The 27,978-nt window shown below is 38.7% G+C and overlaps 2 protein-coding genes across 2 annotated transcripts in view; one reads left to right on the top strand and one right to left on the bottom strand.

Moving 5' to 3' along the window:
• The window catches only part of KMO (kynurenine 3-monooxygenase), a 37,438-nt gene extending 34,344 nt beyond the window's left edge, over positions 1-3,094 (top strand). The window contains 4 exon segments of the mRNA XM_042926267.1: positions 539-640; positions 730-789; positions 2,120-2,251; positions 2,254-3,094. Of these exon segments, the coding sequence (XP_042782201.1) occupies positions 539-640; positions 730-789; positions 2,120-2,251; positions 2,254-2,322 (363 nt within the window). The 3' untranslated portion in view covers positions 2,323-3,094.
• A 1,474-nt stretch (positions 3,095-4,568) lies between these two features.
• The window catches only part of OPN3 (opsin 3), a 41,356-nt gene continuing 17,946 nt past the window's right edge, over positions 4,569-27,978 (bottom strand). The window contains exons 2-4 of the mRNA XM_042924892.1: positions 12,459-12,778; positions 7,418-7,669; positions 4,569-5,088 (exon numbers count right to left, since the gene is read on the bottom strand). Coding sequence (XP_042780826.1) covers positions 4,825-5,088; positions 7,418-7,669; positions 12,459-12,778 — 836 coding nt within the window. The 3' untranslated portion in view covers positions 4,569-4,824. The remainder of the gene's footprint in view (positions 5,089-7,417; positions 7,670-12,458; positions 12,779-27,978) is intronic.

Raw genomic sequence — 27,978 nt, 5'->3', positions numbered from 1 at the left:
CAAGATTTCATTCTTTTTCACTGCCAAGTAGTATTCCATTATATGTATATATATATATATATATATATATATATATATATACATATAATCTTCTTGTGTCCTTAAAAATGAGACAGGCACAACAGAATATCTGTTCTGAATATGGAGTAAGTCGAGAAAGACATACCTTCAAGGATCTCTTCTTTCCATGAAGAAGATTACAAATTAACCAGGAAACAATGACAATTAGTCAAATCTTTGGTCCCACAGACTATCCCCAGATCTGACTGAACAAGACTTTTGCTGAAATAGAGTTCCCATATTGCCCCCTGAGCAAAATAGAGTTCTATAACATGTTTTGTGCAATCGCTCAACCTTTTCAAGGTAATGTCTTATACTTTTACTGAAAAGGATTGGAAATAACTGTTAAGGAAACAAGAATTTGACTACTTCGTGTCCAGATTTGCAGTGAATAGGAATGAAGTATAATAATAAGTTGTAGTAAATAAATAAAGGCTATTCATTTGAGATATTCTTTAAGACTCTTACATTATTGCAGATGCGAGCACATGTCAACTCGAGGTGGTTCATCTTCCAAAAAACCATGGAGAGATTTCTTCATGCTATTATGCCATCTACCTTTATCCCTCTCTATACCATGGTAAGGTCTGGATTTAAGACATCTCCTCATTTTATTCTTCTGTTTATCCATTAAAGAATCACGAGAATACTTTTTAAACTTCCTTATAGGTTGCCTTCTCCAGAATAAGATACCATGAGGCAGTGCTGCGCTGGCATTGGCAGAAAAAGGTCAGAATAAATTGAAGTTCATAGTGGTATGGTTATGATTCTTCAGGCAAATACAGAAATGATGTGATAGACACTAAATGTTTGCTTCCAAATAAAAACTGTCCTGGGTACACAGAGGGAAAAGTGCCTAATGAACAAAATTACAAAAAGAGAAAGAGAAAGAGGGAGAGAGAGAGAGTGAGGGAGTGCTTCTGAAGGGAAGAAATTCAAAAAAGAAACAGATGCTACTATTTCTAAACTTCTTACTTTATTTTAGCAACATGACTACTTTTATTTAGCAAATTGGCTTTTGCTGCTGAAATACTCTTATGGATTTAATTTGTAAAATTGGACAGAATTGAATCACTTATAAAACACAATCTAATTTCAATGTAATGCCATAGTTTATTTTGGGAAGTTGACCCAGAGATGCCACTAAGTAGACATTCAGATTTCTGGTCTTCAGATTTGGAAATCTAACAACTTTATTCATTCAACAAATGATTTTATTTAACATGTAGAGACAGAGCTGAGCATGGTGATGAATAAGCAACAGCCCCTCTCCTCATGTAGCTCAGAAGCTGGTGAAGACTGGTGGAGAGGCAGAGCTGCCCTGGAGGAGAATGGGAGTGGCCAGGGTGGGTGGGGATCCATGGGGCTGGAAGGCAGCCCACAGGTGTGAGAATGGCCAGAGATGCAGCTGGGATGGTAAGAAGGACCTCAAGGATTTTGAATATTATATTGAGGGAAGCAGGGAGACCAATGGAGGCTAATAGATTCAGGGGTGGATTTTAGAAAGATTGCTTTGCTGTGTGGAGCCTTGATTGGAAGAAATCTAGATTTATTCTTACAAAGATGAATAAAATAGGATCCCTGCCCTCAAGGAGCCAAAAGACTAATAGGAGAAAGACAGTGACGCCAATGAGAATGCAAGAAACTTAGTGCCAAGTCAATTCTCACGGAGACTTTGTGCAGGTTCTGAGCAGTGACTGAGTCATTTGTGGGTTCAGCACAGTACTCTTCTAAAATAACACTCACAACTCTTTTTTTCTAAACTATGTGGGGGTTTTTTTCATGGCTATACACAGGGAGACTGCAAAGAACTCTTTATACAGAACACATGGACTCAGTTATTTCTGGGAATGGAGAAAGGACAGAGACAGGAGGAAAGCTCCAAATTCTAGACCTCACTGGTCATTGTAGGCCTTGACCTAGTGGCCATTCAATTAAAGTGCTGTTTCAGGTTAAAGAATAAAGAAGAAATTGTATACTCCTTGGTTGTTTAAGAAGGAAGTCTTTTAAGATTTTAATCTCTGGACAAATGAAATGAGACTTCTTGCTGTTTTCACAGGTGATAAATAAAGGACTCTTTTTCTTTGGAACACTGATAGCCATCGGTAGCACCTACCTACTTATGTGCTCCATGTCACTGAGACCCCTGCACTATGTCAGAAGACCATGGGACTGGCTCACTTACTTCCAGAAAACAGGACCTGTTTTCCTGCAAACTCCATGGAGTCACTAAAAGAAATTCCCAGTGTCATTAGCAGGTGACAGAAAGGTTCTGAAGTAGCAAATAGTTTAATTTCATCATAACCCAAACTAAGGATCAAAACCATGTTTCTATCATATTTAATTCACTAGTGCAAGATATATGCCAGCTTACAATGAAATTCAGTATAGAATTTCTCTGTGTTTGTTGAAATTATTGAAAAAAAAAAAAAAGAAAAAAAAAACAACCCCAAACCACCAGTTAAAGTTGCAAAAGGCAGTTTTCCTACAACACTACACATAGGTGTGGTCATTCTAAATATAAAAATGCAATGACTAAGATCTCTTTCACTTCTCCAAAAGTAAAACACCAGAGGCCTTGAGGAAGACAGATGACATCCTTTCTTTAAAGGACATAAAGAAGGTCATGATAAGATTGACTCAACACCTAGGACTAAAAATTACAATTTGGCAAACATGTTAAGTTCACTTTTGATCCCCTGGATGGAACTTCTCCAACACAGAACTCAGATTCACGTACTAAAACTAGAAATGTAAATGAGGAATTTGGGGCACTCTAGAGAGTTACAAAATGAACAAATTTTACTTCACAGTCTTCAAAGGCCAGTATTACCTTTTGAAGATTAAAAAAGGGCCATTAATGCCATACTAAGTGAAGACTAAGAAGAGTTTTATTTACAAATTAAATAATATATACAACAGAGTGGAAAGGAAATAAGGGAAGACAGTTTTCATAGAAATTACTCCATTTAAGACTCCCAGAAGCAGTTTACTAACTTGCTATGGCAGAACCAGCAATAAACTTGATTTTGAAAATTTCATTTAGTGAAAACATTTTCTTTGGTTCTTCCTTCTTCAATAGGCCAACTGAATTACTTAGAAGTCTTTCAAACGTGATTAGTTATGTAGATGCTCCACTAAGTGGGATAGTCATCCAAGAAATAAAAACTAGGCAATACAATGATTCAGTTTCTGTTTTACATTGTCAAAGAAACCTTTGAGTTCTAATAATCCATGTTAAGTCTAAACAATGACTTATGGGGAAATGGCCTCTTTACTGACACTGAGCATTGATTGTCCAGTAGACTGATTGAAGAGCAAAAGAGATTAAATAATACACTTTATGAGTACTGCTTTACACTTACTTTCACCCCCTTCAAATTAGGTTTCATTTTTTGCTTGGAACTTCTTTTCTAAACCCAAAACTCTTGGCAAAATTGTGGCAAGTTGTTAAAAAGGATAATCTGGCCAAGTTATGTTTGAAATGAAACAGATGGAGATACCTATCTGCCATCAACACATCCTTCTTCATGTACACCCTCTGATAGTGTATGATTTCCTAGATGCTATGATTAGCTTGAAATTCACCATCTTTGCTGTGTGCTTTTTAATAACCCTTCTAGAGCTTGCTTAGCAGCATATTCATCTGAAACTCATCTTTATCATACTGCATATATGGCAAGTCTTTTGTTTTGGAGGAAGCCAGGGCGCTGAATTTCTTTGTCACCCTAGAATTGACTCTGATAAATTTGATTGGTCAAACATAGGATGTGACAGTGATTAGGATCCAACACTACAGAAAATTCGAGATTTCCTAGTGATTTCACATGTGTATGATACAAAGTTATTTTTACAGCTATTTTTGAGCCGTAACTACAGCTAAGTATTTTTGAGAAAAACATCTATGTGCCTTGGAAAATAGTGTCATTTAAAAAAAATATATTCAAAATGAAAATTTCCAACATGTTAGAAGTTGATGGTGCCAGATGCCCATCTTGTGCCATAAGTGGTTTTTCATTATGGAAAGCACCCATTGAATTAAAACAATTTGTCTTGCTCAGTTGTTTCCAGTGGCCAGAAAGCGTATGGGCAATTCATATTTCCTGCTGGGCCACAAAAGTTCTGTTGATATTGTGGGGCCCTAGGGTAGGCTGCCCCAAAATATGCCACAATCGCATGATTACTTTGAATTCAAGTTATTAAGAAACAGCAAGTGTATAAAAGATGCTCTGACCTTCCTTTGTTCCCCTGAAAGCAGGAAATCTCTCACGCGAAAGATACCTCCCTGCACCAGGAGGTTAGAGGGACATCTGTATCATCAGAGACAGAGAATTCAGAGCTGAAGAAGTCCAAATAAGCAAACCTTGTTACTTTTACTAAATTACTACCCCAGCCCAAATTCTGTTTAGAACTCTAACTGAAGCTCCCAAACATAAGTTTCTTTGTCCTGACAATTCCTTATAGATTTATGTTTCTTTGTCTAAAATGTATGAAAGCTGCATGCCTTGCTCATTTATTTCTTTGGGTCTCAATTTTATTACTTGGCCTCCTTGCACACAGAATTAAACTTTTTTTTTTCTCCTGTTAATCTGTCTGATGTTAATTTAATTCCTAGACCAGCCAGAAGAATCTTGTAGGGCAGAGGAAAATTTTTCCTTTCCAACAATATTAACATAGAATGAGGATTCCAAAACAGTCCTTATAATGGAAGCCTAAAAGTGGTTTTCAATACAAGGCCTTGTCTTTCATTACCACTATTCCTTCCTATAAAGGACGGACTTGGATTACATCAACTTTTGACACACTGGTTTTGTCACTGTCTTCAACTGACAGTGATTCATCACTGGTGATGATAAAAATGATGGAAGAAGAATTAAAAGTCACTTTTTTCTTTGGCCTGTCCCCATCTTTTTGTGACATCACAATGGGTCTGATCTGCATTTCACTCCCATTGGTTGGTAGGTCCTTAGCAGGCCTCTGGCATCTCAGCAGTCGGAAACATAGCAGTTGCAGAAGGGATCTTCGAAACTGGGCAGGGAGAAAATAAAGTTGAATATTAAGTAAACATTTGGCCCTTAATCTGGATTAACATTCAATAAAATTAGTTGAGTTTGATTTTGGTTGTTCTTTTTTATTTGTTAGCTTATGTGTGTATGGGGTTAGGTGGCAATGCTCAGATGTACCTAAATAAACCTGGAGTCTTAATGTTTTCTATTTATTATAATTCTCATTAACAAAATCATATAGGACTATTATAACCTCTGTGGATTCAAGTTTCATGCACCTTCTATGAGGGCAACTAAATCCATTTCTTTAAGGAAGTTTGAACATCAATGCCTTCCACAAATATTCAGTGAGCACCTACTAGGTGATAGCCACTGTGCTACAATTTGGGAATATTTTGGGCAGCAAAGAATGACAAGGCCCTTCTTGCAGAGTTTAAAGTCTGCTGTCTCACTAATTTTCTGTTAACTAGGAAAAGAATTTTTTTTTTCTATCAAGATTACAAAGCATTTAGAGAAAAAATACTACAGTGGAGAATGCTAGAGTTCACCGGTGCCCATGATTCTTCCCTCTGTCCTGGACACAATGCTGAACCATAAGTTATTTAATTTAACTTTTATCCCCTTTTTTCAGAGCAAAATACATGGGTTTATCCATGGGCTTTCACAGATCAGGGAGTAGTAATGAAAATTATGATAACCAGCTACATTGGTTTCTGTCTTCTTTAAACCCCACTTATATACAAGTTAGTATTTAGTTTATACTTACATTCAAAAATATTTGAGACTATTTCTTCATCAAATTACTGCTTCTTATATCAGGTTAAGTGCTAAAGATAAATCATTATAAGGGTTTAGAGTATGTATGCCCAAATATGTTTTCCCACATAAATGGTGAGCTCCTTGAAGATAAGGACTATTGTTTTATGTATTTGTTTGTTTTTGTTTGTTTATTGTATCTTTTAGACTTCTAGTTCAAAGTGTGCTCCTGGGAACCAGAAACATGGGAACCACGTGGAAACTTATCAAAATGCAGAATCTCAGGCACCCAGCATAGCAAATCTGAATATGCACTTTTGTTTTCACAATCTCTCCAGCTGTGGTGTATGCATTTTAAAGTTTTCCAAGAACTAATGTATGACCCATTGGCCCAGAGGAAGAACATAAAAAAACAATTGTTAGGTAATATATTTAAAACGTACTTATTTGCCTGTCGAGGTGGTAGTTTTTAAAATATGGAGGTCTTATACTTCTTCAGAAAATCAGTTATAATCTATCTTGCTAAAAACAATTCACATGTGAACATTCTTAAAAAGTTTTATGACCAAGTTTCAGGGTTCTCATGACTCTCCTAAAGTCAATTCAAGTAATTCTCAGATTGTAAGGACTCCAAGTTGAAATTCTCTGGGTTCAAGTAAACAGTTAATGAAGGCAACATGAGAAAGAAAGATCAGTGAATACAGATCGAAACCATACGAAAGTGAGAAGAGAGAGGGAGATTTAGCAGTGAATATTATAAGGTTAATTTAAAAAATGCCCTGTTATTCCAAATTCTTGAGCATTAGTAGCCTGAGTAGTTATTATCTGATATTAGTGTGACCTGTTAACTTAAAATTCCAATGGAGTAATTAACTATTATTCATAACTTTTAAATTCTCTGATTTTTAAACTTTGCAACTTAGAGGCTTAGCTTCATAGCAATCATAATGAGGGCTTTCTTAGTTATAACTGACAACCACCAAGTCAAAACCTTTCTACCACAGAAATAAGCTTCCCATTAGATCTAGAGGAGTTTCTGAAGCCAGATTAATTTGAGCTACACGCTGGCCATGGTACATGAATAATAACCCAACTAATTGTTAATAATATCTGTAACCCCAAGTGGGGAGCTATGTGTGTAGATTTTGGTATTCAAGCAAACAAGGTTGGAATCCAGGCACCAACAATTCCTGGATCAGGCAAGTCATTTAACTTCTTTGAACCTATGTTATTAATTTATAAATAAAGTAAGGAATAGTATTGGTGCCTGTCTCATGGTGTTTTGTAGAAATAATGGATAACCTCCATAGTACTATAAGAATTTTAAATGAATTTTAACTTTGAACATAAAATGTTTTCTGATAAATGTTAATTTCAATAGATTTTTACTTAAGATCTCTTGGTAGATCTTAGAATTTTTACTATTTTCTTTGGGAATATCTTACATTTCTTCCTGAACACTTTAGTTTCCTCTAGAATTCTTGATTTAGGTTTTTATCGCTGAAGCTCTTCTGAATAACCTCTATAAAAGTATTATATTTCCAACAGTCACATATGTATAGTGAAAACAATGAGTTTATTATTATTATGCTTACCTTTCTTATCATGAAGATATAAATAACTGGATTATATACAGTACTTGATTTAGCAAAGAGATATGAAACAATTGAGACTGTTGGAGTGACCAGGTGTCCATAACCATTAACCACCAAGAAACAGATCACGATATAAGGCATCCAAAAGATCAGGAAGGTAGATATCATTAAAAAGCACATTTTGGCCACTTTCTTTTCATATCTTAAAATCTTAATCACTTGAATTGTCTGAAGATCTTCAACACAACGAAGCTGCAGAAAGAAGAAAGAAAAGGTTGAAAATGAAAGAATCCTTTTCTTATGCTGTTTCAATAATAGATATGCAGACACCAAACCATAATGCTCCACTTCTCAAACCAGGCAGAAAGCATATGATGTCAGTTCTGCCTGGTTAAGCTGGTCTCGATGAAACTTAATTGCCAGATGAATTCTTGCTGCAAGCTATGGTGACTTCCAACTCCGAGCCAATGACTATTACTACAAAGTGGGATCTGATGGCGACCTTGCTTATGCTTGGTTTCATCAGGACTCAGGTGCAGAGAATGCTTGTAGCCATATCCGTGTAAACTCAGCAAATCTGATCTTAATTTATCCCCAGTAAAGGCACTGAGGAACAATGGTCTACAGTCTGAAAGTTGTTCAGGTTTCTTAAAGTTTCCTTAGAAGTTCCTTCTATTGTTATTATAAATGTATTATTAGGGGGTGGGGGAAAATATTCCTCTACACCAAAATCATGTTTTGAATAAAATAGTTTTTTCTGACCATTCTAAAAGGCTAATTTTGCTACAAAAATACAATTTTTTTTTAAATTTAAAAAAGGTATTGTACATACTGTTTATACTTCACATATAATTTTAAACTGAGAAATTTATTGCATTTCAACAAATGTTCCTTTTGAACAACAAATGTTCAAAAGGTGTTCCTTTTATTCTAGCATTGTCATAAAAATTAAGGAAAAAAATTCCAAATAAATCAGAACATGTGCTTATAGTATTTAAGAGTACATTTGAATTGATGTAGCTAAATTATTTATACTACCTAAAATTATATTTAGGAAACTATATTCTTAGTAGAAACACATATTCATATTCACAGAAAATGGAAGGGTTAATGGGTAATTAAAGTGTTGAGTTTTTTAAGAGTAGAGGGAATGTGTAGGAGTGGGCGTGGTTGTCAAATGTCTGATACCATTATTTTCTTTGTGTGCAATTCTATTTAAACCTTTTTCATGTTTTGTTTTATTTTTTGAGAGACAGAGAGAGACAGAGTGCAAGCAGGGGAGGGGCAGAGAGAGAGGGAGACACAGAATCAAAAGCAGGTTCCAGGCTCTGAGCTGTCAGCACAGATCCCAGCGTGGGGCTTGAACCCACAAATACAAGATCATGACCTGAGCCAAAGTTGGACGCTCAACAAACTAAGCCACCCTGGTGCCCCATGTGCAATTCTATTTTAAAAGAAACTATTTTATTTAATATGATAGGATACTATTCTATTTTCACAACAGCATTTTTTGGGGGGTGGGTGGGAGATTTCCCCCCAGAGTTTTTAAGAAGGTTGTGGAGTTCTAGTGAAAGCTCTGGATTTGGAATTAGTTCTGGGTCCATATCCCAGATCCACCACTTTTGCCCTCTGTGTGACATTAAACAATCAATTACTTCCTCTGAGAATCAAGACTAAAGGACGTTCAAATGAATAACCTATTAGAGTTAACAGAAGTTGGGTCCCACTTCCATACATAAGACTTTGTGGGATTGTTCTCAAGAGTATTTGTTTACATTGGAATTATATTTGAAACTAATATACTTCTATGGATTTGTACTTTTATGATACTATAGGATATTAGGAATCATGAGTTTTGGCTCCTCAAAGTTTCAACTAACAAGTAATAAGATGACAGTTCAATCATCCATCCCCAATTCCCCGCCACCTAGGGACCCACAGACTCATCTCTACCTTTTCTGGGTAATTCAGTCCCCATCCTCTTACCATTTTTGAAAGCAGAGCCCGCATTTATCATCTTGGAATTACATGTATGCTGCAGAAGTTAATTTAAGGAAAATATTGGACTATACTTTCACAGTTCCTCTTTGGCATAAAGATATGGTTCTAATGTTTTGGATTATTTGGGTTTGTATATGTGAATATACAAACATATTGACATATTGACATATTTGAATATGTCCATGATTATTTTTCATTTATCTCTTTTTTTACCTCTCTGTTTTATCATTATCTATTCTTTCACTCTATTCTTTCAATGTTTTCCAAATAAAGAGCTCTACTTCATGTCTCGCCCTATTTGTTCAATCATTTGAGTGTATTTTTAAAAACTGTTGTGGATGAAGCAAAAGCACATGCACAGTTGAATTTGTCCTGAAGGATGAACCACTTAAGACGATTCTCCATGTAGTCCCAGTAAAAGTGTTCTCTCCCTACATAAATAGTGCTTATTGATCCAGACACCTGTAGATTTTCAACAACTTCACTGTGTGTCCTCATTCTTATGTGAGAAGCTATTTCTCCATCACTGCTATGCATCACACCTCTGGATAAGGAAATAGAGGTGATTATGGTGCCAGGTTCTGAGTGGAGAATATTGCTGTCTAGAGTCAAGTCTCTTTACCCTTGTACCACTTCTCCTTCCTATGAACACTGCCTGTAGCTCATTCCAAAAATAGTCTTTGATCAACTATTGTTTGAAAGTATTGTTCCAGCTATAGGTGAAAACTTAAAGACTGGGTCTCTGCTTTTAAGGAATTCACTGTATGCTGAGGGTGACAGCACACGTTACTTCCGTAGGTGATACATGCCATGGAGGAGGTGACCAGAGAGGGATATGGGAACACACAAGATGGGTAACTGATTCAGATATGGGTAAGGGCTAGAAGATCCTGAGCTCAGCCTTCTGAGGTGAGTATGAGGCAGCCAAGTAAGGTGGGACAGAATGTTCCAGGGAAAGGAAACGTGTCAAGGCAAAGAGGTAAAAGAACCCATGTTAAGTTCTGGGAACAAGAAATATTGCACTTGGCTGGAGCCTGAGGTAGCAAGAGGGAAGGCATATTAAGAAATAAAGCTGGACATGCAGATAAGAGATGGCCTTGCAGGACCCTGGTAGTCATACTCAGGGGCTTTATATTTTTAAATCATGAAGGTAGGGGAACCTCTAAAGGATTTTAAGCTGGGAAATGACTTGAGAAAATTTGTATTTGAGAACAACTACTCTAATGGAAGTGTATAGAAAAATGGATTAGATGAAAGCAAGAATAAAGGAAGAAAAACTAGGGCCCCTTTGAATTGAGTCTGTGGCAATAGGAGAAGGGATAAGGGACATATGGAAAAATATTTGAGGTTGAATAGATGAAATCAATAATTGATTGGGTGTAGGGGAGACCTGGATGAGGAATAGTCCAAGATTTACTCTATTATTTTTGGCTGAGGAATAATGACCATTTACTGAGAAAGGGAATGCGGAAGCAGCAGATCTAGAGGGAGGGATGACCAATTCGTCTTCACACACATAGAATCTGATGAGTCTGGGGGCCATTCCAGTGGAGGTGTGCAATAGGCAACTGACTATGGGATCTGACAGAGGTCAGAAGAACATCCTGGGTCAGAAATAGAGATTCCAAAGTCACCACGCTATTGTTAGAAGGAGAAATCCTAAGAGCATATGAGATGCCGAAGGCCAGTGTGTAGTATGAGAAGAGGGCTAAACACAGAATGCAGGTAGGCCTATGGGAAGCAGCCCTTGGCAGAGACCTAAGAAGATGGTCCAGAGTCAACAATAACTATAGGAGAGAATGGGGTTCTAGTGGAGGAGAAACCATAGTTCGGTGGAAGTTGTCAATAACATCACAAGTGTTAAATGCCACGGATGCCAGGAAAAAAATAGAAATGTGCCCATTGGAACTAACATTTGGTATATTATCAATTACCTTAATGAGGGCTGTTTCTGTGACAGTGTGATCAAGGAAGGAGACCAATTTGCAATGGGTTAAGGAATAACGACTAGCTGAATGTAAACTACAAACTCTTTGATACAGGAGCTATAAATTACACAGTGTTGTATTCTCAGTGCTTAGTAAATATCTTAGCTTGAGCTCCCCTAACAATATACCCTAGACTGAGTGGCTTAGACAACAGAAATGTATTTCTCACAAATATGGAGGCTGAGAAGTCCAAGGTCAATGTGCCAGCATGGTAGGTTTCATTATGGGACCTCTTTTCTCAGCTCAGAGATGGCTACCTTCTCAATGTGTTCTCATATGGTAGAAAGAGAGATGGACAGAAGGGTGGAGAGATGGATGGAGGAAGGGAGAGAGAGACAGAGAGACAGAGAACCAGCCACTGGTTATGATTTAAAGTGATGTATGTCAAGGCAAAGAGGTTTTATCTTTTTCTTTCTTTCTTTTTTTTTATAAAACATGAAAGCTAGAGGGGATTATCAAGATGAGCAGGAGACTGATGAGCAGGAGTTCTGAGGAAAGAAGACACAGAACAGGAAGACACAGTGAGTGAGCAAGGAAAACATACATGGGTAAAGTAGGAGACTTGCATATGGAGTGTGCCCCATACTGTCACTTCAGACTCCTTGCTAGCACCCAACAGGAACCCTGCTGGTGATCAGTTCTTATGCTTTATGATTCAAAAGTGATTTCCAGAAAAAAATATCTGTACTATTCTCTAGTGGGTTTATGTGACCTTTGAATGAATAAAATGATAGGAAGTGTGGAATTTCCTTGGTTAGAGTTCTTGAAGTCTACGAGTGCTGGAGAATGCAGGTGTTCTTCGTTGTTGTTGATTTTGTCTGTCTAGAACCCCTTTCCTTCCTCTTTGTGGTTTAGAGAGTGGCGTATATAGAGTAGATGTCATTCCTCATGGGTCTTTTAGCGTGCACAATTATATCAAGTGGGAAGTCCGGTAGAGCTGTTTTAGCTGCAGACAACCACTGTTCATGTAGGAAGAGTTTGACTGTTTTCCACACAGAATTTTCCACCCTGGACATAGTTTAGGGGAGGGACATTTGAAGTCTTCAACTCACCATGCGAACGGAATACAGAATATGGCCATAGCAATGGGCTATGACGCCCACAGGCACCACCAGGCAGCCAAGAAATAAGAAAAGCACAAAGGAGGAGTCATTGGCGTCCTTGGATTTCCAGTCCACAGAGCAGCCTAGTCCGTGTACATCCAGGATGTACCTGTTCCAGCCCAGCAGAGGTGCTCCAGACCATGCCAGTGAGTACAGCCAGATGTAGGTAATGGCCCTCCAGGCCCAGGAGAAATTGATCACTCTGGCATGGACCACGCGAATATAACGTTCATAGGCCAGCACAGTTAGGGTGGTAATGGAAACAGTCCCTGAAAGAAGAGAAAGTGGGACAGTGTAACATGGAGAGGGGAAGACAGACATAACAGACAATTCATTGCCTACTGGAGACACATTACAGAGTGTATGGACCCAACAACGGCTCTAAAAGCTGACATATCTAAGAGGAATCATGCCTCACAGTCCCCAGGAAATTTGACTGGACACATATTTACCCAGAGAAGAAGACAAATGGTGTGCGGATTGCAGCAGGACAAAAAAGCCCTAAAACCAGCTCTGCCCCAATGATACAGGTACTGTGTTATACTTCCTGCCAAAGAGAAACTCTGAAGAGAGTCAGGGAGCGTCACTGAGTGTCTCACTTGACTTTACCTTTTCTCAGTTGTGTCTGACTCAGGATTTAAGATAAAATTAAAGTGGGCTTCACAAGGATGAACTGGCCCAAGTTATGGTACAAGTATTCAGGGAGCTGCATTAACCTTCCTGCTAGCAGATATCAGCCTGTGAACTATTCTCCTGCAAGACTGCTAACAAGGGAGTGAAGCCTTCTGTGCTCCCATGGTCTTCATTTATACCTCCATTTTGCAACAAATACATGAAAACAATATTATTTATGTCTCTGCCTCTTCCCAAAGGGTGATTTATACATTCAGTAAGCTCCTACTGATCACCTACCACGTGCCAGTCACTTTGCCAACACTGGAGGTTTAGAAGTGACAGAAAAGTGGAAATCTAGGTGCTTAGAAGGAATCCAGTTGTGAAAATAACAGTGAGATGGCAGGAGGTATAAAGGCTACAATTCCCATACAGTGTCCTGTGGGAGTCACAGAACAGGGGGCCTTTGTCAACCAGGCAGGAGAAGCACATTCCAGGAAGAATTAAGAATTATGTACTGGAGCATAGAGACCATTTAAGGGTCTAAACCAGATGAGAGAATACAGAGGTGCCAGGGCTCAGAGCATACCAAGGAGAGAAAAGGTTAAAAGGAGCAGATGAGGCCATACATAATGAGAAAGACTTTCAATTTCTTGATAAGGGTTGTTGTTTCTTTTTTTGGTTCTTAAAAAACAAAAACAAAAACAAAAAACTTTTCCTGTATAAAATAGTAAATTATAAAATCTGTTACTCCATCATGTTTTTTTTAAGTGTGAAGTGACAACAGTTAAGTTCTCCTTTTCCTCCTCCTTCTCCTCTTTCCTCTGAAACGGCACTCATTCCTGCAGTGGTATAGAATTCCAATCCTAGTTCAATGTATGGAGATCAGCTTGAAGGCCATTTCAGTAGTCCAGGCAAGTATGATGGGGCCCGAATTAGAGTACCTTTAAAGGTATGAACAGCAAAGTCTAGATTCCAGAAACAATTGGTGATTAGTATCAACAGAACCCATTGGTTTATTGAATGTGAAGAGAAAGGGAAAAAAAGGAGTCAAGAATAACTCTAGAGATTTATAACCTGCGTGATGATTTGAGGGTGATTAGATTAACAGAGGTCAAAACTACCAGGTGTTATGAGCAGATATAGGGGAGAAGATGAAATTGTGAGCTCCCTAGAACACAACCAGCATAAATATTTGTTGAATGAGTGAATCAAGAGGGGTTGTATGAAAAGTGGTCCTAATGGAGAATGAAAATAAGACCTATCTCAGGTAAGTAGGGAGAAGTGGGCAGGGGAGTGGTGGTGGCGAGCTTCAAGAAGCCTGGAGTGATCCTAGCTCTGTGACATTGGCAATTCATACAATCTCTTTAAGTTAGTTTTGTTTGGGTACTCATATAATTGAAAAGCTCTTGACATCATCAAATTTTGTGACTATGCATCTATAAAGGTATGAAGTGAAGAGGTCCTAGACTCAGAAAGCCATTGTCAGACCACAGTTAATATCCATTTATACTCTGACAGGTTTGTTATTGTGGGGAGGACAGCATCCCAGTGTCTGATACCTGTGATGTTTAATAAATGTTCATTGAATAAATGAGTGAACATTTAGTAAATATGCAAGTGACTGGAAGAATAAGACTGGGTTCTGTCATATGGTAGAGGAAATATTTCAGGAAGTAGTGTTATAATCATAAATAATGAAGTTCAGATTATGTTAAGTAATTCTGGACACAAGGACAATACCAAGTTAGATATGCTGCCTTCCGAACTAAGAGTCAACTTTCACCTCATTAAATTTTTCCCTGAAGAGTGATACCGTCTTTTCTTTGACTACATTCCCAGAAGGTAACCAAAAACCTAAAAATAGTGACATAATAAGAGTCTCATGAAATACTGATGGTTTTATTTAGTTTACAAACTTTCTTATCAAATATAATGGTATTTAATTATATAATTGCCTTTAAATATTAAAATATAATTTTTGGCTTTCAACGCTTAATTTACCTTGAATATGATTTAGGTCTTCTTCGGCAAGAAAACTTGCTGCAATTATGCTGTAGATTAGCAAATCCCAGTATACCTTATAGATGCATAAGTAAGTTCTTATGATTAAAGGAATAAGCTGCTATAATTTTAACCATCAATCACGTATTCATCCATCCATCCACCCATCCATCCATCCATCCATGAACTATTTACTGCTTATCCACACGTGTCAATCAGTGTGCTAGGAAATAGGTACAAAGGGGAATGAAATCAACACCTCATAGAACTTACAGTCTGCTAGGTAAGAGTGATGATGTAATCAAGTCAAACACGTAAATTAATGATGTGGTATCGAGGAGAGAGAACATGTGAGGGAGGAGGCTGCAGACCTAGAGTATTTTTTTTAAGTTTACTTATTTACTTTGAGGGAGAGAGAGCATGTGGGGGAGGGGTGGAGAGGGAGAGAGAGAATCCCAAATAGGCTCTGCTCAGTTCAGAACTCTATGAGGGGCTTGAGATCATGACCCTAGCTGAAGTCTGGAGTCAGACACTTAACTGACTGAGCTGCCCAGGCATCCCAAGGATGTGGCAGTATTAACTGGGAGTCAGGAAAAGCCTCATTGTACCCAGAGCTGAAGTATGGAAAAACCCCCTCTGTGATAAGTCAGGGTACAGGAGTGGAGGAATTTTCCCTCTTATTATTTAGGTCAAGGAGGTAAGAGATTTTTTTAAATGTAATAGTTTTTGGCCATGCCTGTATCAGAGCAGGCACAATGAGCTTCCAAAGCCTGAATTCAGTTGCTGACATTCAGCACCATAACCAGTTAGTAGTCCCTGAATTTCCCAGTTTTTCAGGCCTTCCCTGACTGCATGGGTACATAAATGGTAAGCTTATTTGACTAAGTCTTCTGGGGTGACCCATTTGAAAAGACCTAAACTACATCCCTTCCTTAATTTTTTTTTTTCTCTTAGCAATTGTTTACTCATAAATTTTGGTCCTGCCTGAGTCAAAATTATGTTCTGTATTCTGGAGAATGAGAGCAAGAGGACTGTGTGACAACTACTTCATACATTCATCATAACTGATGTGGAGCCTAGTTCTCTCTTCCGTTAACATTGTGAACAGGGAAGGGGAAGGTGACGGCCCCACAATGAGCACTCATCGTATGTGAGGCCCCATAATGGTCACACTACATACAGTGTCCCTCTTTGTGAAAAAGGAGTTTGGTGGCTCACAACGTATAAGAAATCAATAGGTGGCAGAGACAGTTTTGAGAACCTAGGACTGACTGACTCCAAAATCCATAATTCTGCCTTTATCCACCTGTTCCCACAAGCTCTGCTAGGAGTAGCATGATGTCCCTGCACTCCCTGCAAAGCTGTAGACTGATCACATATGTAGTGTGTCTCCCCATGCTGAGAAAGGTCTTCTAGGAGGAACCAGAGATGCATGGTGCCTACCCTTGAGGAGACTGCAATGCTGTACATTCTTGTAAAGCCGAGACCAGCTCGCTGCAACATTTGAGGGCAAGATAAGACGATAGGAAATCCGATGTTAAGTTTACCGTGCAACAAGCCTGAAAAAGTAAGACTCCAGTGGATTATGCTGTGGGGATGTCATCATGAAGATGAAGATTAAGCTGGGTCTTCAAAGATGGAATACAATTAAGAAACAGAAAGGACCAGGGCAGGCATGCTGGGGTGGACGAACTTCTACAAAGGCAAAGTGGCCCTCCTGGAATTCTTACACGACTGTCAGACTCCAGATGTGTGGAGAGGTACAGAGGCCAGGCACGACCAGGTCTGTTGCAAACCTGCCTGTGTCTTCTGTGGCTGGCTTTGGGCCACAGCAGAGATCTTCAGCTTTCTTCCCTATCGCTTTCCCTAATAGAGTTTTGAAAACCTGTGTGCACTCTCATATATATTTTTTTAATTTTTTTAATGTTTATTTATTTCTGAGATGGAGAGAGACAGAGCATGAGAGGGGGAGGGGCAGAGAGACAGAGGGAGACACAGAATCTGAAGCAGGCTCCAGGCTCGGAGCTGTCAGCACAGAGCCAGGCGCGGGGCTCGAACTCACAAACCGTGAGATCATGACCTGAGCCGAAGTCAGTCACTCAACCGACTGAGCCACCCAGGCACCCCTGCACTCTCATATATTTAAAAAGCTATTGTGGGGTGTCTTGCTGGTTCAGTTGGTTAAGCATTCAGCTTCAGCTCAGGTCATGATCTCGTGGTCCATGGGTTCAAGCCCTGTGTTGGGCTCTGTGCTGACAGCTCAGAGCCTGGTGTCTCCTTCAGATTCTGTGCCTCCCTCTCTCTTTGCCCCTCCCCCACTCGCACTCTGTCTCTCTCCCTCTGTCTCTCTCTCTCTCTCTCTCTCTCTCTCAAAAATAAACACTAAAACAAATTTAAAAAGGGGCGCCTGGGTGGCTTAGTTGGTTGGGCGTCTGACGTTGGCTCAGGTCATGATCTCACAGTTCGTGGGTTTGAGCCCCACATCAGGCTCTGTGCTGACAGCTCAGAGCCTGAAGCCTGCTTCAGATTCTGTGTCTCCCTCTCTCTCTCTGCTCCTCCCCTGCTTGTACTCTGTCTCCCTCTCTCTCAAAAATAAACATTAAAAAATTTTTTTAAAGATATGCTAATTTTTTTCACCTTAAGTTTAAAGAGTTGTGTAATATAAACACTTTAAAAGAAAACTATTACCTTATTTTTTCAAATAGATCAAGTAATTCATAAATGTTAGTGATTTCATATTTACATCTCTATCTATACACAGATATATATAGAAACACACACACAGAAAAGATCAATCATTTAAACTTACATTTCCATCCCACTTTTCCCCTAGTTTTATTCTAGTGTAATATATTGGTCTGACTAAAAGATTTTAAATTATTTGTCTTTTTCTTCTCTATTTAGAAGTTGAAATTTTAAATTTCTTGGATAGTAAGGCTCTAAACGTCAAAAAAAAAAAAGGTCTTATAGAGTGGGTTGTCAGTTTCTATTAGTATACAACTGATCAAAATATTCCATTAAATATTAGAAGAATTAATTAGAAATACCTCTCTTAAAGTGCAGCTTTCCCTCCCCACAAAGAATAGACCTATCCACAAGTTGCTCTTACCTATGCTAGAATGATAAATTCTCTTCCTACTTTTCCTGTTTATAAAGTTAAAAAAAGATTTCTTGATCACACATGTATCCAGATCCAATGGAAGGAATTTTGTTATCTTTAATTCTTACTGATTATAAGACCATTCCTTCTATATTTAATTATTTGAACTCTCCTGAATTTATATGCCAAAAATCACAGTGTGTTTATTGTCAAAAGTTGTATTTAATGATCAATTTTGTTAACAGCAAGTAACTGGAGGAGCACCTGGGTGTCTCAGTGGGTTGAGCATCTGAGTCTTGATTTAGGCTCAGGTCATGATCCCAGGGTGGTAGGATCCAGCCCCACACCTGGCTCTGGGCTGAGCATGCAGCCTACTTAAGATTCTCTCTCTCTCTCTCTCTCTCTCTCTCTCTCTCTCTCTCAAATAAATAAATAAATAAATAAATAAATAAATATAACGCATAAAATTGGAAACCACCTAAGTGGTCATTCACTTCCTCTAGTTCTTCATCAATATTTTAAATTGTCCCTTTGTTTGCCATCCTGGAATTTCCTTTCACCTCTCCCTGGTAATTTTCCACCATAAGAGTTGGGATGGGTGAGGGGTTTATCTTTCGGTGTAAAGTGGGAGATGGGTGATGGAAAATAGGAGATGGGAGGGTCTGGATCACAGGGAGCTGGTTTCTAATACAAATTAAAGTTGAGAATTTAGAAGTTGATTCTCTTAAAACTGCCCTTGCCATTAGAAACAGTTGCTATCGGGGCTCCTGGGGGGCTCAGTCCATTAAGAGTCTGACTTCAGCTCAGGTCATGATCTCACGGCTCATGAAATTGAACCCCACATTGGGCTTTTTGCTGTCAGCACAGAGCCCACTTCTGATCCTCTGTCCCCACCTCTCTCTGCCCCTCCCCCACTCATGCTCTATCTCTCACTCAAAAATAAACACTAAAAATTTTTTTTAAAAAGAGTTGCCATATCGCAAGCAGCATGCATACTTCAATTTGAAGACAGAAGTATATAAAAACTAATCTCGTTGTCATATTATGGAGACTCGCCTTAATCCTTGGCATGCCTCAAACTGCCAGCCACATTCAAAACTGGCTGCTTTGACACCACTGTTCCCTCTACCTGAAATGCTGCCAGAGATCTCACAGCCTGGGGAGAAGACAGACATGTAAAGTAGTAATTTCAGGAATGGTGTAAGTACTAAACCAGAACTGTGTCTGCAAGCAGGAGGATGCAGTTGAGGAAGAGCGTATCTCTGCCTATGGAAATACTGAGGAGGGTTTAAGTGAAAGCGATATTTGAATAGATGAGTGAAAGAGCGTTTATCAAGTTGACAAGAGAGAGGATATTTCAAGGCCAAGGATATAGCATACAAAAAGCGTGGAAACGAAAAGAGGTATCCAAGGGTTAACTCTGCGCATTAGCTTGAGTCAAGTAAAGTTCTTTGTGATATAACTTGATGACAATGCATTCACTTACAACATTTACCACCAGGCCAATATCATGCACATGCAATATACCAGGCACTGTGCTAGGAAATGGACAAAGATAAATTATGAAAGAAATAAACAATAGAAAGATAAATTCTATAAGAGACGAATGTTTCTGAGGCCAGTCTTGGATTCAACTTCAGTTTCCATACATAAATACGTATCACTCTGGGAAAATTAACTAACATCTATGAACCTCGATTTGCTTACAGTAAAATAGAAATAATAGTACCAAAATGCTGTCTCATCACGAGTGTGTTTGTATGTGTATTAAGTGAGAATATGACTGTATTTAGTAAGATGGTAATATATAAGGTATCACTATTATTATTGAATAGTTGAGTATCTAGGGGGAAAATTAAGTGGTAGAAATTGGACACAAGGAACAGAAACAGTCAGAAGAGCTCTAGAGCTTAAATATATGAGGACATACGGGCACTGGGATGGCTCAGGTGGTTAAGTGGCCAACCCTTGATCTTGGCTCAGGTCCTAATCTCACAGTTCATGAGTTCGAGCCCTGCTTCGGGCTCTGTGCTGACAGTGCAGACCCTGCTTAGGATTCTTTCTCTTTTCTTATGTCTGCCCCTCCCCTGCTCTCTCTTTCTCTCTCAAAAATAAATAAATGTTTAAAAAATATGAGTATATTAATAATTCATACAAATACTCAAAAACAGTCATTCTCCCACTTTGGCCACTAGATGTCTACATTGAATCGCTTATTTATAGTTCAGTAGTCTAGACTCTGTAATGCACTAAATAGAATAAGTGCATAGAAGATATGCACGAGACAAATAGAATAAGTGCATAGAAGACTGGACCTGACCCCAGATCTGTTAATACCTGTTAGATTAAAAAGTTAATAGGACATGGTCTATGTCTTCAAGGAGCTCACACTCCAGAGAAGGGAGCATAAGGAGAAACTACAAATCCAATAATACAAAGACTATCCAGTTTAGATTTCCTCTGGGAAGAAGGCACTGAGTGAGTCTTGTGGATTAAGTACATTTTAACCAGGCAAATAAGAAGGGATTAGAGGGGAAAGGACTGTCAATCCTATTCCAGGAAAAGGGTAACAGCTTCTGTAAACACATGAAGACCTGACGAAATTTGCACAATTTGGGTTTCTGCAAATAATTCAATATGGTAGAAGCAGAGAGTTCTAGAAAGAGAGAAATGAAAGACTAGGGACTGTCCCAGGAAGACCCTTGAATGTCATGAAAGGAGTTTGGGATATAACCTGAGGACTCCAGGGAGGCATTGCAATGTTTTTGTTCTCTTACATTACTATACTATTACTACTATTTCAGAGAATTTTGTTTTACTTTCTTTTGGTTTTGTTTTTGCAGATTTTCCTTATGTAAGGTCCCCTCTGGATGAGATGTGGAAAAAGGATTGTGGGGAGGGACAAATCTGGCTATTGGGAAACTTACTGGAGACACACCATTCTGGTGATGAGGAATGGAACTGATGCAGAGACACTGGGGAAGGAGTGACAAGGAAGGTCAATAAATTTCAGGGATATGAATCTCTTCAGACTGTGGGAATGAATGAAGAATCAGGACAAGTCTTGGGTTACTGGTACAGGTGAATGAACGGTTGGTGTAGCACTGATTTGGAAGGAAAATGGATGAGATGGATCTGGGAAGGAAGATGATTGGGGGATAAAGCACTTCACTGTGGGTTTTCTGGGTGATTTTGAACAAATCACTCAATGGTCTGTGTTTCAAATTCTCTACCTATAAAACGAGACAACTATGAAACCTACCTTGTAGCAGGTAAAATCTTACAGATCATACAGTAAAATCTTGCAAACTAACTGTGTATACATTTTCTCCAACCAATGAAAATCCTAATTTTGTTCATTCAAAAACATGTAATGATTTGCAGAAAATTTCTAAATATGCAGCTTAATTACTTTCATACATGTAGTAATGGAAACAAAACTCTTTGAGGTTGCTTAATAAAGATACTACTTCATTAATTAGTGACCTCCACTTATTTGAACATTAAATAAGGAAAACAATATATTTAATATGCCTGAAAAAGCTTATTCTCTTAGGCAAGTAATGAATTCTTCTTTGAAATCTTTACATTGCTTGGTTGGGTAAGCTTTCTTGCTCCCTTTTACTTAATTAACAGGTAATTTCACCCTGGTAACATATTGGGCGTACTTCCTGGGCATTCAGGTACTGTTAAGCAGTCTGTCTGCTTAGGACAGTTCCTGATTCAATCCTCACAGCTCTGTAAGACATGTGGAAATTATTATCATCCCTATTCTGTAGGGGAAACTCAGGTAAAAATGAGTTAAATAACTTGCCCAGGTCTCAAACTAATAAAAAAATAGAGCCAAGACTCAAATCAATACGCTTTCAAAGTCCACACTATGCTATCTCATTTTCTAAATCCCTTTGGTAATTACCAAAAATTTATACCAGTATAGTAGACACTAGAGAAAGCATATATAACCCATGTGTTACCTACTACATATGTTCTGCAATCTTGTCTACATTTGATATTAAAAAGGTAATTTTTTAAACTCAAGTTTTGAAGCTGAAGAATTTAAAGGAAATTAGAGATGACCATGCTAATTTGAATAGATCCCCAACCATTGGAAACCCCAGTTTCCATTTGACCAATAAAAGCAGTTCTTAGAAACACCCAAATGATGCAGGGTCTTTAGTACACATATTTTAGGCATTCATCAGCTGTCTATTAAGGCAGAAACTTCATTGTAGTTAATAATTCCTTCTTCCATCTCTGTTTCCCTCCCCTTTTCAAATTGAATTTTTCAATTGTTTGTTCCCAAGACAAATATACTGTTCTTCAGGGTCAGTACACAGACTCAGTTTCAAAGAAATCAAGCATATCATGAAGGTTACAGCTCTGTGGGTTAAAAAGTTATGATTTCAGGTAAGCAGTTTAAACAGAGATTTTGTGTTGACTGCCATGTGGAAATCCAGCCACCATATGCTTGTTGTGCATTAAGAACTGGGACCATAAGAAACTCTTAAAAACTGAGAATAAACTAAGGGTTGATGGGGGGTGGGAGGGAGGGGAAGGTGGGTGATGGGCATTGAGGAGGCCACCTGTTGGGATGAGCACTGGGTGTTGTATGGAAACCAATTTGACAATAAATTTCATACTTAAAAAAAAGAAAAAGAAAATATTTAAACACACACACACACACACACACACACACACACACACACACAAATGGAACTGAGACCAAAAAAAAAAAAAAAAAAAAAAAGAATAAAGAAAAGCTTGGAAAAAATTTAAAAAAGAAAAAAAAAAAGAACTGGGAATCCCCCAAACACAAGGGTCAGTGAATCCTCAGAAGCGAGGGATTCCACCAGGCATCCCTCAGTGTGGGGTCTGTGGGTCAACTTCTCAGAGTTGACGATGTCTGCAGTTGATCATGTCTGCACTATCGTCTCAGTTGTCCTTGCTCATGCTGCCTTCACTGGTATTTCAAGGGAGTGCATTTTTGCTTCCATTAAATCTAGTGATTTTTCACAGGGGAGGCAGGAGCAAATAGTTGTTGATGTTGTTGGTAAAATACAGGTGAGTTTATCTAGCATGTGTGTCCCTGCACCGAGGCTACCTTGGCATCTGCACAGTAGCTTGGAAATCATCCCAGGCTCATCTCCCCAAAGTTATCTTTGATTCTTTCAATATCAGCACCTCCGCCTCACCTTCTTGGGCTTCAAACTTGGCTCCTTGTCTTCCTATTGCTCCATTTGGAAAGATAGCCCAGTTTTAGACTGTTTACCTTGTCTCTGATTTGACGGTTTTAGGGTTTGTTTTGGGGAGAGGGGAGAGCTCCATCTTGGTATGTGTTCTCATTAGAACTTACTCTATATTTATGTCTGTTTGCCAGGGGAAGATATTGAAGAAGATAGCTCACACTGGGGAAAAAATGGATAATCATTACACTAACAGACCCCCAAAATACCCATTATGACCAGTGTCTACAGGTCCAGTGCAAAAGGACAGTTTGGATATAAAGTAACTGCTCTGCGGTTTGAAAGAGTGACAACATAAAACAGTCCAATGGAAGAATCTGTCAGGAATTGCGGTATTCTAAATTCTAAAAATTCGATTCTAAATTCTAATCCCAATTTAACTGCACTCATAGAATGGGATGGGTATCACAAGTAAAATGGGAAGCATACATTCTTTATTTTTACCACTTAATCAAAATGACTTCTTGAACACGGCAATCTAGATCTTATGATAATCCACTGCAACCTACCCAGAAAAGCTGCATCAGAGAACGCTCCTCTGGCAGGACCTTGCCTCTTCTGGTCCATGTTAGGAACATGTAGACTTGTTAAGACTTCCCTTTCTCCTCTTTCCTCTAGCTCGCATTTTCATTTCAAACTGACAGAAGGCTTTACTTTTGAAAAATTTCTAAACTTATCTTTGTGATTCCTACCTCTCACTATTCTCATGCAGGCTCACATCCTGCAAGTGATTGCTCTGACCTACTCCTAACTGATCAATTTTTTCCCTTTGTCCAGACTCATCGTCTCTCTTGCACAAAATACCAGTTAGAGACTGGACTTGGTTTATGTGTCCTCCCAGATTTCCTTGACCTACCTCACAAGCCCCCATTCTCCAATATGGGCCGTGACTATCTGCCTCACTCCCCAGAAATGGGAGTTCTGACTACTGTCACACCTCAACTGCTGCTGCTGCTGCTGCTATAGCAACCACAGGCCTCTGTGCACCTTTGCCCTCACTGGACTGGACACACAGAGTCTCTGGCTTCCCCCACTGCTGCTCTGACCCAGTTAGCCCAGCCCAGAGGCAAGGGGTTGTTAGTACCTCATGGAGCATAATGGCACCGTATGAGTCAACAGACAAGAAGGGGCCAGTGGTTAAATTGCTTGCACCCCCTACCCATTCCATGGGTTATTTCAAGGTGTGCTAGCTTCATACAGCCTCTCTAAAGATGTCCCGCAGGATGAAGCAATCAGCTGTTTTAGGGGAAGTTATGGTCAGCCCAGTGGTGCATCCTTTGATATTTGGAATCCTTTTTTCCTTGCCTCTTCCTTGACTCTCTCATTCTTGATTTCCTGGATATATACTCCTCTATAAATTATTAGTCCATATGTTTTGCCTTAGGCATTATTTGGGGGGAACTTGTAGTAATAATCTTACAACCTTCATAATCTCCCCTCTGGCATAATGACCTGCAAAGCTCCCTCTGCTTAATGTACTGGCATTCAAGGAACTCTGATTATTTTTTCCACTACCTACCCCACCTATTCTTTCACTATTTCTAACTTCCTTAGTGCATACTACACTCTGCTTCTGCACAGCACAGAGTGTACATTCATGGTTGCTGTTTACTGTGTCCTGTATTGTGGTCACCATTCTATGTTCTCATGTCTTATCTTCCAGTTAACTTGTAAACACCTCAGACATAGGGATCATGTCTTTTGTGTCTTGGCATCCTTCCTCGCTTCTGCAATGGTTAACAAGAGATTATTATATTTTTTGATGATAAAAGTTATGTATATATGGCCATATTTCTTCTCAAATAAAGAATAAAAACACTGGAGTAAACACAGGCACCCCTGTAAGTAAGTAAACACTAATGTGAAATGACGCTTAGCAACAGTCACAGTCAGATTTCAAAGAAAAGGAAAATATTTCTTATGGAAAATAGCAATATATAGGTTAGAAGAACAAAAAACCAAACCAGCTCTCTGCTATTTTTCCTAAGGGATCCCTATCTCAACTCAACCCACTATTCAACAGTCATCACTTGATAACTTCTGACTATTAAAAAGTCCCTACAAAATATTCATTTTTATGGATATCATAAAGTCAAGTGGTATTCCTGTTAGATTTGTCATCTCTTGTTCTCCAATGACAATAACAAATTATAACACCAATTTCATATGGTGTTTTATAATTTTCAAAGTACTGCCCCATGTATGTTTATCATCAGTTCTTCACAGACCTGTGAGGCAAGGCTCATGTCTTCATTTGGTTAGGGTGTGAGAAAGGGGGCTGGGATTTGGGATGAGCCTAAGGTCAGAAGACAAATAACATCTTGCTTGGAGGAGAACCCACCTCTTCTGACTGCTAGTCCAGAGGTCTATTCAGATTTTCCTCAGAAAGATTTGACTAAGTGAGTTGGTTGTGATCAATAAAGAAGCATGAAGTCTTATGTTAACTCTATGGAAAAATTCAACACATGAATGAATTGTGGGATAGCCATGTGACCCCCTACATGCAACGAAGATTCTAGTTTTTAAGCACTCCTTCCTAGATTATGAATCCAGCACCAAGATATGAAAATCTGAGATATCTCAGGAGAACAAATTAAAATATGAGGAAATCTGAGAAATACAGAATTAAATCTTAATTCAGTTATTCATAATTTACCAAACCCTCAAAGGGCTCTCAGAGTTTAGGTTTTACAGCAGGTGGTAACACCTGCTTCCATTTCGAAATCATTTTCTATCACCTTGTTGCTGATGCAAATGGAGAGTACTGAAATACAGCCAATGACCAGTGTCACTTTTCTCTCAAGGATGAATACAACACACTCAGCTTTAAGTGTGTGTGTGTGTGTGTGTGTGTGTGTGTGTGTGTGTGTGTGTTAAGTAACTAATCAACTAAAAAGTGTGCTATGAGATACCTAAGGACTATAAAAGGAGAATGGTTACAAAAGATAACAAGCTTGGCAGAATGTGTTAAGGACAAATATAATTGCTGTGTCCCCTGGGCCGTGCAATGCTGGGACACAATGCTTGAGGTTTAAAAGGCACATTTGAAGGGTGCCTGGGTGGCTCAGTCAGTTAAGTACCTGACTCTTAATTTTGGCTGAGGTCATGATCTCACAGTTCATGGTATTAAGCCCGCATTGAGCTCTGGGCTGACAGCATGGAGACTGCTTGGGATTCTCTCTCTCCCCCTCACCCTTTGCCCCTCCCCTGCTCACACTTGCTCTCTCTCAAAATAAATAAATAAACATTAAAATAAATAAAGAAAAGGCACATTCAGGAGGCGGGCATGTAAGGTAAAACCTATCTGTGACTACTGTGGAACAGTTTGGATAGGCAAGAAAAGATCATTTTCTTGTGAGTCTTAGTCATCCTGAGCTGGGAATATCAAGTGGAAGAAAGCTAAAGAAAGATTTACAAGTATTCTGCCTAAGGCCACAACTCAAAGCTAGCAGGTGCTGCAGTGGAGCTGATTTCCAGACCCATTCATATGCTACTCTTTCCATCTTCTCTCCCACATTGTCAGATTGGGCTTCATACGGAGTCTCCCTCAGCTTACTGCTGAGAAAGCAAAGTCATCATATATGGTCCCTGATGTGAAGGGGAAAAGGCAGCACAGAAAGACAAACCAAAATACAAAATTGTATATTGGAAATTCCAAATGAGACATTCAGACCTATGTGCCATAGGAGCTCAGAGAGAGAAAAGATCACCAAGAAACTTGGGGGGGGGGCTTTATATAAAGGGGTGGGACTGAAAGATAATGAAAAAAAATCCATTTGAAAATCTACCCATGCCCACCAGTTCCAAATTTACTTATATTCCCTAGAGCAGTGCTGTTCAGTAGAAGTATGTGAGCCATATATTATTTAAGTCTTTTAGTGGCCACATTTTATAAAGTAAAGAGAAACAGATAAAATTAATTTCGATAACATTTTATTTAACCCAACATATTTAAAATATTTCAATTTTTTATCAACATAAACTAATTCATGAAATATTTTGTATTTTTTTCATACTAAATCTTCACAATCTGGTGTGTTATCTCAGTGTAGACTAGTGACATTTCAAGCACTCAAGAGGCACAGAGTAGTGTTACCATGTTGAACAGCACAGATCTAGAGAAACTCTTGTACATTGAGTGGAAGATGTAACTAGGATGTACTTTGAGGCACTGTTTATTATGTTATAGTGAAAAACAGGACATAGCCCAAGGTCCATCAAAAAAGGGAAATGGGTGAATAAATTGTGAGCAAAAGAACGGAAGTACTGCTTGGCTTCATGTTACATTCATGTCTGCAGTGACCTCTAGGAGGGAGCAGGTGGATTGAACTAAAGAGAGAAATACATAGATGTAAATGTTATCTGTAATTTTTAATTCTTTAAAGATAGGTTAAAATAAAAATAGGAAGGTTCATCTCTGATCACTGTGGGTGGCAGATATATGGGCACTTTATCACACCCTTTGCACTTTTCTGTACTTAAAAAGTTTTAAATAATTTAGAAAATGAAT

This window comes from Panthera leo, chromosome F3, assembly GCF_018350215.1.
Source record: "Panthera leo isolate Ple1 chromosome F3, P.leo_Ple1_pat1.1, whole genome shotgun sequence".
Classification (NCBI taxonomy): Eukaryota; Metazoa; Chordata; class Mammalia; order Carnivora; family Felidae; genus Panthera; species Panthera leo.
This window is presented reverse-complemented; position numbering and strand designations above follow the sequence as displayed.